Raw genomic sequence first — 12,363 nt, 5'->3', positions numbered from 1 at the left:
TATCTTCCCATTTATTTTGCAACCGTTATGGTGCAGCTGTCCACATTTTTGTCCTCAAATTAAACTGGAATATTTTTCTATTTATGCCAGTTCATTTCAGCCAATTTGTATATTTAATATATGGCAGTTTTATGGCGGTTTTGGAGCAGTGGCTTCTTTCTTGCTGTACGGCCTTTCAAGTTCCCTACCTTCTCCCTTTTCCACTTGCCTCCATTTTTGTTGTAGTGCTGCAATCAGTTGTTTGGATTGAGGTTGTACGTTTGGATCCCCCCATATATTTTCGATAACTGCATATGTGACATAACTCCTCTGTTTCTATTCATAATATCATTAACAAATATAATACAATTTTTAAACATTTTTTCCATAAAGAATGTTTTTTTTTTTAAATGATCAGTATATTTGAGTTTAACCATAACCATTTGTTGTAATATTTGTTCTTTCTTTTCTGGAGGATAAAACTGAAATTGTAACCAGCTTTGCATGGCGATACTTTAAACAAAATGTCATTTTCAATTAGTAGGAAATGAGAAGTTGTAATCTGTATAGAGGCAAAAAAGACATTTTTGAACAATGGATGAGCCTTTTGTGATAATCTACTCGAGGACCATTTTGGGTTTAAGTATAACTTATGTATGAGTGAAGTTTTTAGTAAGAGGTTTAAAGCTTTAATAGTTTATAATTTTAGCCCCCCAAACTCATATTCGTTATAGAAATAGGCACGTTTAATTTTGTCTGGCTTAGCATTCCAAATAAAATTAAATGTTTTTTGCTCATTTGATTTAAAAAAATAAGTCATCTGGAGTAGGCAGTGCCATTAGTGTAACGATCGTCGTTGGAATGAGGTAAGGACCAAAGCGCAGCGTGGTAAGTGTTCATATTTTTTATAAAATAACTGAACACTGAACCAAACGACAAACGAACAGTCCCGTAAGGTGAATGACAAAACACTAAACAGGAAATAAACACCCACGAAACACAGGTGGACAAAGTATGATTCTCAATCAGACAACTAACGACACCTGCCTCTGATTGAGAACCATACCAGGCCAAACTCAAAAACCAACATAGAAAAGCAAACAGACTGCCCACCCCAACTCACGCCCTGACCGTACTAAAACAAAGACAAAACAAAGGAACTACGGTCAGAACGTGACAATTAGTAAGTAAATTAGTAAGTAAGTATTCTGTGATAGGACCAAAGAGTTAATCAATATGATTTTTTCCATAAATAGACAAGTGTTTACCTCGCCATGGTTTCAGAATATGATCTATTGTTGCTAACTTTCTATTGAAATTAATTGTGGAAAGTTAATTTATACCAGGTATGTCTACTTCACCATCCACCCGTTTTATTGGTAAATTAACAAGGTAGTGTCAACACTATTTTTTTTACGATCCAACACGTAATATGGTGCACTTGTCATAATTAGTTTTTAATCCAGAGAGGCTAGAAAAGTGATCAAGATCTTCAATGAGACTGTGCAGGGATCCAGATTGCGGACTTGTGAAAAAAACGCTTCATGGTTGGGATGGTGTTCTTCGGCTTGCAAGCCTCCCCCTTTTTCCTCCAAATATAATGATGGTCATTATGGCCAAGCAGTTCCATCTTTGTTTCATCAGACCAGAGGACATTTCTCCAAAAAGTACAATCTTTGTCCCGATGTGTAGTTGCAAACCGTAGTCTGGCTTTTTTATGGCGGTTTTGGAGCAGTGGCTTCTTCCTTGCTGAGCGGCCTTTCAGGTTATGTCGATATAGGACTCGTTTTACTATGGATATAGATACTTTTGTGCCTGTTTCCTCCAGCATCTTCACAAGGTCCTTTGCTGTTGTTCTGGGATTGATTTACACTTTTCGCACCAAAGTACGTTCATCTCTTGGAGACAGAACGCGTCTCCTAATTTCTTTTGATTTTCCCATGATGTCAAGCAAAGAGGCACTGAGTTTGAAGGTAGACCTTGAAATACATCCACAGGTACACCTCCAATTGACTCAAATTATGTCAATTTGCTTATCAGAAGCTTCTATAACCATGACACTATTTTCTGGAATTTTCCAAGCTATTTAAAGGCACAGTCAACTTAATGTACAGTGGGGCAAAAAGGTATTTAGTCAGCCACCAATTGTGCAAGTTCTCCCACTTAAAAATATGAGAGAGGCCTGTAATTTTCATCATAGGTACACTTCAACTATGACAGACAAAATTAGGGAAAAAATCCAGAAAATCACATTGTATGATTTTTAATGAATTTATTTGCATATTATGGTGGAAAATAAGTATTTGGTCACCTACAAACAAGCAATATTTCTGGCTCTCACAGACCTGTAACTTCTTCTTTAAGAGGCTCCTCTGTCCTCCACTCGTTACCTGTATTAATGGCACCTGTTTGAACTTGTTATCAGTATAAAAGACACCTGTCCACAACCTCAAACAGTCACACTCCAAACTCCACTATGACCAAGACCAAAGAGCTGTCAAAGGACACCAGAAACAAAATTGTAGACCTGCACCAGGCTGGGAAGATGGAATCTGCAATAGGTAAGCAGCTTGGTTTGAAGAAATCAACTGTGGGAGCAATTATTAGGAAATGGAAAACATACAAGACCACTGATAATCTCCCTCGATCTGGGACTCCACGCAAGATCTCACCCCGTGGGGTCAAAATGATCACAAGAACGGTGAGCAAAAATCCCAGAACCACACCGGGGGGACCTAGTGAATGACCTGCAGAGAGCTGGGACCAAAGTAACAAAGCCTACCATCAGTAACAGATGGGACTCAAATCCTGCAGTGCCAGACGTGTCCCCCTGCTTAAGCCAGTACATGTCCAGGCCCGTCTGAAGTTTGCTAGAGAGCATTTGGATGATCCAGAAGAAGATTGGGAGAATGTCATATGGTCAGACGAAACCAAAATATAACTTTTTGGTAAAAACTCAACTCGTCGTGTTTGGAGGACAAAGAATGCTGAGTTGCATCCAAAGAACACCATACCTACTGTGAAGCATGGGGGTGGAAACATCATGCTTGGGGCTGTTTTTCTGCAAAGGGACCAGGACTACTGATCCGTGTAAAGGAAAGAATGAATGGGACCATGTATCGTGAGATTTTGAGTGAAAACCTCCTTCAATCAGCAAGGGCATTGAAGATGAAACATGGCTGGGTCTTTCAGCATGATAATGATCCCAAACACACCGCCCGGGCAACGAAGGAGTGGCTTCGTAAGAAGCATTTCAAGGCCCTCGAGTGGCCTAGCCAGTTTCCAGATCTCAACCCCATAGAAAATCTTTGCAGGGAGTTGAAAGTCTGTGTTGCCCAGCAACAGCCCCAAAACATCACTGCTCTAGAGGAGATCTGCATGGAGGAATGGGCCAAAATACCAGCAACAGTGTGTGAAAACCTTGTGAAGACTTACAGAAAACATTTGACCTCTGTCATTGCCAACAAAGGGTATATAACAAAGTATTGAGAAACTTTTGTTATTGACCAAATACTTATTTTCCACCATAATTTGCAGATAAATTCATTAAAAATCATACAATGTGATTTTCTGGAGTTTTTTGTCTGTTATAGTTGAAGTGTACTACCTATGATGAAAATTACAGGCCTCTCTCATCTTTTTAAGTGGGAGAACTTGCACAATTGGTGGCTGACTAAATACTTTTTTGCCCCACTGTATGTGAACTTCTGACCCATTGGAATTGTGATACAGTGAATTATAAGTGAAATAATCTGTCTGTAAACAATTGTTGGAAAAGTGACTTGTGTCATGCACAAAGTAGATGTCCTAACCGACTTGCCAAAACTATAGTTTGTTTACAAGAAATTTGTGGAGTGATTGAAAAATAAGTTTTAACGACTACAACCTAAGTGTATGTAAACTTCCTACTTCAACTGTAGATTAATTAGCCAGATCTGTTTTTGGTCCACGAGCATATTTAAAAGAATCCATCTTCCTTGTGGCGCTGTTCACACAGTTTGCACAATCGGATCAAAATGTGTATTAATTAGTATAATCACCCCTTTTGAGTTTCTTTGCCCATGACACAAATATATTTCTCCTTCCCAGTCCTTTTTCCACCCAACCTCATCTATATTTGTAGAATGAGTTTCCTGTAAACAATAGATATTATTATTCTCTTTTAGCCATGTAAAAATTAATCTTCTTTTTTTATGATCTGCTAAGCCATTACAATTATAACTGGCTATACTTATTTCCAGACTTACCATAAAAGCACCACAATGATTTAAGTGTCACAAAATGGTGCCGAAGAGGATGGCTAACGTTTTACATGTCTGTAATCAATTGTGCTATTTTGTTCGATTTTCAGCGTTGTTTGTAACTTATTTTTTTACTTATTTTGTACACAATGTTGCTGCTACCGTCTCTTATGATGGAAAATAACTTCTGAACCTCAGAACTGGGATTACTCACCACGGACTGTAAGAAGCTTTTTCATTTAACGAGTCCGACGAGAAAGATATACTGCTCTCCCGGGAACAGGCCCAGATCCCCGTCATCAGCGTGAAGAAAGACAGAGAAAGATATACTGCTCTCCCGGGAACAGGCCCAGATCCCCGCCTTTTGCGTGAAGAAAAGATGGCGGAGAAGAGGACGCAGATCAGGCTGCCTTTTGAGAATTCTTAGGCGAGCGAGTAAACTCCCATTGCCATCAATTCTAGTTGCTAACATGCAATCATTAGAAAATAAAATAGATGACCTATGATTACGATTATCCTATTAACGGGACATTAAAAACAGTAATATGTTATGTTTCACTGAGTCATGGCTGAACGAAGACACAGACAATATAGAGCTGGAGGGATTTTCAATGCACCAGCAGAACAGAGACGCTACCTCTGGTAAGACGAGGGGTGGGGGTGTGTCTTTTTGTCAATAACAGCTGGTGCACACAGTCTAATATTAATGAAGTCTCGAGGTATTGCTCGCCTGAGGTAGAGTAGCTTATGATAAGCTGTAGACCACACTATCCACCAAGAGAGTTCTCATCTATATTATTTGTAGCTGTCTATTTACCACCACAGACCGATGCTGGCACTAAGACCACACTCAACCAACCCTATAAGGCCATAAGCAAACAAGAAAATGCTCACCCAGAAGCGTAGCTCCTAGTGGCTGGGGACTTTAATGCAGGCAAACTTAAATCAGTTTTACCAAATTTTTACCAGCATGTCACATGTGCAACCAGAAGGGAAAAAATTCCAGACCACCTTTACTCCACACACAGAGATGCATACAAAGCTCTCCCCCGCCCTCCATTTGGCCAATCTGACCATAATTATATCCTCCTTATTCCTACTTACAAGCAAAAACTAAAGCAGGAAGTACCCGTGACTCGCTCAATACGGAAGTGGTCAGATGGCGCAGTTGCTACGCTACAGGACTGTTTTGCTAGCACAGACTGGAATATGTTCCGGGATTCATCCAATTGCATTGAGGAGTATACCACCTCAGTCATTGGCATCATCAATAATTGCATCGACGATGTTGTCCCCAAGGCTAGAGCTGCCGCTTTCAAGGAGCGGGACAATAATCCGGACGCCTATAAGAATTCCTGCTATGCCCTCAGACAAACCATCAAACAAGCAATACATGATTAAGATTGAATCCTACTACACTGGCTCTGACGCTAATCAGATTTGGCAGGGCTTTAAAACTATTACGGACTACAAAGAGAAACCCAGACGCAAGCTGTCCAGTGACGCGGGCCTACCAGACGAGCTAAATGCATTTTATTCTCGCTTCAAGGCAAGCAACACTGAAGCATGCACTAGAGCACCAGCTGTTCTTGATGCCTGTGTGATAACGCTCTCGGTAGCCGATGTGAGCAAGACCTTTAAACAGGTCAACATTCACAAAGCTGCAGGTCCAGATGGATTACCAGGACGTGTACTCAAAGCATGCCCGGATCAACTGGCAAGTGTCTTCACTGACATTTTTAACCTCTCCCTGACTGAGTCTGTAATACCTACATGTTTCAAGCAGACCACCATATTCCCCGTGCCCAAGGAAGAAAAGATAACTTGCCTAAATGATTACCGCCCGTAGCACTCACATCGGTAGCCATGAAGTGCTTTGAAAGGCTGGCCATAGCTCACATCAACAGCATCCTCCCGGATACCCTAGACCCACTCCAATTCAAATACCGCCCCAATAGATCCACAGATTAAGCAATCTCAATCGCACTCCACACTGCCCTTTCCCACCTGGACAAAAGGAACACCTATGTGAGAATGCTGTTCATTGACTACAGCTCAGCGTTCAACACCATAGTGCCCACGAAGCTCATCACTAAGCTAAGGACCCTGGGACTAAACACCTCCCTCTGCAACTGGATCCTGGACTCCCTGACGGTCCGCCCCCAGGTGGTAAGGTTAGGCAACAAGACGTTTGCCACGCTGATCCTCAACACTGGGCCCCCTCAGGGGTTTGTACAGAGTCCTCCCTGTTCACTCTCAACTGCGTGGCCAAACACGACTCCAACACCGTCATTACGTTTGCTGATGACACAACAGTGGTAGGCCTGATCACCGGCAATGATGAGACAGCCTTTAGGGAGGAGGTCAGAGATGTGGTCGTGTGGTGCCAGGACAACAACCTCTCCCTCAATGTGAGCAAGACAAAGGAGCTGATCGTGGACTACAGGAAAAGGCGGGCCGAACAGGCCCCCATTAACATTGTCAGGGCTGTAGTGGAGTAGGTTGAGAGTTTCATGTTCCTTGGTGTCCACATCACCAACGATCTATCATGGTCCAAGCACACCAAGACAGTCGTGAAGAGGACACGACAAAACCTTTTCCCCCTCGGGAGACTGAAAAGATTTGGCATGGGTTTTGGCATCCCCAGATCCTCAAAAGTTCTACAGCCTCACTATCGAGATATAATATTCCACCCACTAAAACCTCCCCCCATATCTAGGTCTGTTATCACTAAGACCATCAGACCATCTCCCTGACTCATGACGCACCTTCGCGTCCTAAGGCAAACCCTTGGCCGCCAATTGGCGTTGGCCAGAGGGAAATATGGGCAGTCCCATGATAACATATCTATGAGGGTGTTTAAGAGAACTAACCAAATAACATGGAAAACAGTCAGAAAAAAATAAATAGTTACAATAATTGATAATATTAATATAAATAATAACAGCACAATCAGCACAAGCCTGCTCAGTTCATTGGATTCAATTGTTTGAAAATGTTTGAAAAAATGAAGAGAAAACAACCTAAATATATCACAAGACCAGTCCTTTTTTAAAATGTCCAATACATGCAAGACATATTTCATGTAGTCCTCATCATATCCTGTTGTTTTCCGACAAAAAAAAGTAAGGAAAAAAGAACATGGATTCTAACGGCTGCTAATGACTGGAAGTAAAAATGTGTCTTAGGAATCACACTGCCCATAAAGGAATACCCAAGTTTACAATCGACTCTGACACAGCCATGGCACGACAGCCAAGAATACATGCAGTACTGACAATCCAGAGCGAGTGAACCTGTAAAACCAACCCTCTCTCCACCCATACACATTTTGTTTTTTATTCCACAGTCATTACTCTATCACATTGGCTGTTGTACATCTAGGCCTAAATCATTAGGATCAATGATATAAAAGGTAGCATAAATAGTTTATATATAAATATATAATTATACCTCTCTCTCACATAGAGAAGTGCTTCCATAAGCCAGTTATTGTGTTAGTGTTAGTTAGTGTTCGGTTTTTTTTTCAGAGTTTTACCCCCTTTTTTCGCCCCAGTTTCGTAGTATCCAATTGTTTTAGTAGTTACTATCTTGTCTCATTGCCACAACTCCCGTACGGGCTTGGGAGAGACGAAGGTCGAGAGTCATGCATCCTCCGAAACACAACCCAACCAAGCCGCACTGCTTCTTAACACAACGCGCATCCAACCCGGAAGCCAGCCGCACCAATGTGTCGGATGAAACACTGTGCTCAATGAGACAAGGACATCCCTACCGGCCAAACCCTCCCTAACCCGGACGACGCTAGGCCAATTGTGCGTCGCCCCATGGACCTCCTGGTCGCGGTCAGCTGCGACAGAGCCTGGGCTCGAACCCAAAGTCTCTGGCCTTAGACCAGTGCGCCACCTGGGAGGCCCGTTGTACCGTTAACTTTAATCAGTTTATCCAAGTGTTAACTAACCCGCCACACACTAATAGAGACAACAAACCTGTTGACAATACCTAATCAATTTGCTGGTGTGTATTGGAACAGCTCTCTTGCTATTGGGTCAAATCTTTTTTTCTCTGCACAGACACCGCAGGTTGGGAAACATGTCCTGCTGCGGAGGGAAGGGCTACAGCCCCAGCACGGGCCAGATGAAGTGCTGTGCAGGGACTCTGTACGACCTGCAGGTTCAGGGCAGGCTTACAGAGGATGCCCAGTGCTGTGGGAATATCCTGATGGAGGCCGGCTCCACTCAGACCTGCTGCTCTGCCCCAGGGCTAGACCTCCTCTACCCTACCCAGTCAGGGTTCACCTGCTGTGGGCACCGCTACCCCAACTCCTCCCTGTGGTCTTGCTGCGCGGGGGTCCTGCACCCAAGGTCTGAACGAAACACCACCAGCATGAACATGATTCCAGGTCAGTGGGAACAGGATACATTCCGAGCTTGACTCCCATTTTTCATCGATCCATGATTTATGCCACAGTTTGTTTTACGTCTTTTTATCTCTGGGCCATACGAAAGACCAACCCACAGCCCAGACGAATGATATGATGATTCTATATGTAGTTCATAAATAATAAACGGGGTGTGTTTTGATGGGTCCCTGCATGGATTCTGTCTCTGTCTAAGCCCATTTGATTAGACTGTTGTTTTACTACCCTCAGGACCCTGGCTTCTACCACTGGGGGATTTGAAGACGGAAGATCTGTGTTACACCGAAGGTAAGGACTCCAGTTTGCAGCACAGAGTGAAGGAAACATGAATCTATACTTTGACCCCTAGCAAGAACAGTGGGAAGCACTTGAATCTACACTGAACAAAAATGTGACCGACCGGCTGGATTCGGTCTTATGTAGCAACATTTGAGGTGGTGTTTTTCACATTGGATAAAAGTATAGACTCCAAGCTAGAAAATGGCATATCATGCACTAGAGTTGAGGAACAATGGGAAAGTAAATTCTGCTTTGAAAGTTGATAAACTTGTAACCCCACTTTTGAGAAAATGGCCCTTGAATATTTTGGTACCACTACTGGAGAGCTCTTCTTTGTCTACACCCATTCAGCATCGTTCACATCCCCTTAAGCCAGCCCCACCCTTCTCTTTAAGGATTCACATGTGAGGCTAAACAGAGTGAGTACACCTTGTAGTGGGGACAATAAAAGGCCACTTTAAAATGTGCAGTTTTGTCACACAACACAACCCCAGAGACGTCTCAAGTTTTGAGGGAGCGTGCAATTGGCAAACTGACTGCAGGAATGTCCACCAGAGCTGTTAATTGTTCTACCATAAGCTGCTTCCAACATCGTTTGATAGAATTTGGCAGTACGTCCAACCAGCCTCACAACCGCAGACCACGTGTAACCAGCCCAAGACCTCCACATCTGGCTTCTTCTTCATCTGAGGGGTGGTTGGGAGGGTGCTGAGGAGTAGTTCTGTCTGTAATAAAGTCATTTTGTGGGGGGAAATTATTTCTGATTGGCTGGGCCTAGCTTTCTAGTGGATCCCCTCCCAGGCCCAGCCATGGCTACACCCCTACACAGTGATGTGAATTCCATAGATTAGGGCCTAATTTATTTATTTAAATTGATTGATTTCCTTATATGAACTGTAACTTAGTCAAATCTTTGAAATCGTTGCATGTTCTGTTTATATTTTTGTTCAGTATACAGTTGAAGTTGGAAGTTTACATACACTTAGGTTGGAGTTATTAAACATCGTTTTTCAACCACTCCACACATTTCTTGTTAACAAACTATAGTTTTGGCAAGTCGGTTAGGACATCTACATTATGCATGACACAAGTAATTTTTCCAGCAATTTTTTACTGACAGATTATTTCAATTATAATTCACTGTATCACAATTCCAGTGGGTCAGAAGTTTACATACACTAAGTAGACTGTGCCTTTAAACAGCTCGGAAAATTCCAGAAAATTATGTCACGGCTTTAGAAGCTTCTGATAGGCAAATTGACATCATTTGAGTCAATTGGAGGTGTACCTGTGGAGGTATTTCAGGCCTACCTTCAAACTCAGTCTCTCTGTGCTTGACATCATGGGAAAATCAAAAGAAATCAGCCAAGACCTCAGAAACAAAATTGTAGACCTCCACAAGTCTGGTTCATCCTTGGGAGCAATTTCAAACACCTGAAGGTACCACATTAATCTGTACAAACAATAGTACGCAAGTATAAACACCATGGGACCACGCAGCCGTCATACCACTCAGGAAGGAGACGCGTTCTGTCTCATAGAGAGGAACATACTTTGGTGCGAAAAGTGCAAACCAATCCCAGAACAACAGCAACGGACCTTGTGAAGATGCTGTTGGAAACAGGTACAAAGGTATCTTTATCCACAGGAAAACGAGTCCTATATCGACATAACCTGAAACCTAAAAACCACACCACAAAACTGCACATGGGGACAAAGATCGTACTTTTTGGAAAAATGTCCTCTCTGATGAAACAAAAATATAACTTTTTGGCCATAATAACCATTGTTATATTTGGAGGAAAAGGGGAGGCTTGCAAGCCGAAGAACACCATCCCAACCGTCAAGCACGGCGGTGGCAGCATCATGTTGTGGGGGTGCTTTGCTGCAGGAGGGACTGGAGCACTTCACAAAATAGATGGCATCATGAGGGATGAAAATTATGTGGATATATTGAAGCAACATCTCAAGACATCAGTCAGGAAGTTAAAGCTTGGTTGCAAATGGACAATGACCCCAAGCATACTTCCAAAGTTGTGGCAAAATGGCTTAAGGACAACAAAGTCAAGGTATTGGAGTTTCCATCACAAAGCCCTGACCTCAATCCTATAGAAAATGTGTGGGCAGATCTGAAAAAGCGTGTGTGAGCAAGGAGGCCTATAAGCCTGACTCAGTTACACCAGCTCTGTCAGGAGGAATGGGACAAAATTCACCCAACTTATTGTGGGAAGCTTGTAGAAGGCTACCCGAAACGTTTGACCCAAGTTAAACAATTTAAAGGCAATGCCACCAAATATTAATTGAGTGTATGTAAAGTTCTGACCCACTGGAAATATGATAAAATAAATAAAAGCTGAAATATATAATTCTCTCTTCTATTTTTCTGACATTTCACATTCTTAAAAAATTGTGGTGATCCTAGGATTAAATGTCAGGAATTGTGAAAACTGAGTTTATATGTATTTGCCTAACGTGTATATAAACTTCCGACTTCAACTGTACTTTATTTTTGACACTGAGTACAGTGGCTTCACAAAGCTGATCTGAATTTTGTGTCCAGTTCTGCTAGGAACAGTGGAGAGTGTGTCTATGAAGATGAACGAGCGGTCCATCGTGATGGTAAACGCCATGTCTTTGCTGGCCTCTCATGGCAATGTCAGCACCCTGCCTTCCCCTCTGTACCACACATTACCTGACCACTGCAGCTCTCCTGAACTGGTGCCGGGCAACACTTACATCTGGGTGAAAACAGGATTCATCTCTGATCTCAGCGATCATTCCTCCCCTCTCCATTCCATCCTTTCCAGGTGCTGAACCTTTATCTCGCCCAGAGGAAAGAAGCCCAACCCTCTCAACATAATGTGAATTCTGTGTATTTCCATAGCCTATTGCTGAGAAATCTGGTATGTTAACTGTTAAGCTTAAAACTAGCATCTTTATAGTCTCTAATGAGCCAAATCTCTGGATAAGCCATATTGTGTCAGTCTGGGTAGTGGTGGTGTACTGACTAGATGTTTTGTTGGTTTAAAGATGCAATTGGTGCATCCATTTCTGGACTTTCACGTTAGTGCATTCAGAAAGTATTCAGACCTTGACTTTTTCCACATTTTGTTATGTTACAGCCTCATTTTAAAATTGATTGAATAGTTTCCCCCCCCCATCAATCTACAGACAATACCCCATAATGACAAAGCAAAAACAGTTTTTATTTTGCAAATGTTCAAAAAATATTTTAAAAATATCACATTTACATAAGTATTCAGACCCTTTACTCAGTACTTTGTTGAATTACCTTTGGCAGCAATTACAGCCTAGTGTCCTCTAGGATATGATGCTACAAGCTTGGCACACCTCAAATCAAATTTATTTATATAGCCCTTCTTACATCAGTTGATATCTCAAAGTGCTATACAGAAACCCAGCCTAAAACCCCAAACAGCAAGC

At 42.2% G+C, this 12,363-nt stretch overlaps 1 protein-coding gene across 2 annotated transcripts in view; it reads left to right on the top strand.

The window, feature by feature from the left end:
• Positions 1–12,102, top strand: part of LOC112266661 — a 31,481-nt gene extending 19,379 nt beyond the window's left edge. For both annotated transcript variants that reach the window (XM_042297101.1, XM_024444341.2), the window contains exons 11-13: positions 8,294–8,622; positions 8,872–8,928; positions 11,480–12,102. In XM_042297101.1, coding sequence (XP_042153035.1) covers positions 8,294–8,622; positions 8,872–8,928; positions 11,480–11,733 — 640 coding nt within the window. In that variant the 3' untranslated portion in view covers positions 11,734–12,102. The remainder of the gene's footprint in view (positions 1–8,293; positions 8,623–8,871; positions 8,929–11,479) is intronic.
• Positions 12,103–12,363: the final 261 nt, after the last annotated feature.

The sequence above is a fragment of the Oncorhynchus tshawytscha genome, linkage group LG14 (genome assembly GCF_018296145.1).
Source record: "Oncorhynchus tshawytscha isolate Ot180627B linkage group LG14, Otsh_v2.0, whole genome shotgun sequence".
In the NCBI taxonomy this organism is placed as follows: domain Eukaryota; kingdom Metazoa; phylum Chordata; class Actinopteri; order Salmoniformes; family Salmonidae; genus Oncorhynchus; species Oncorhynchus tshawytscha.
The sequence above is the reverse complement of the archived record's forward strand: the minus strand, read 5'-3'. Positions and strand labels throughout refer to the sequence as shown.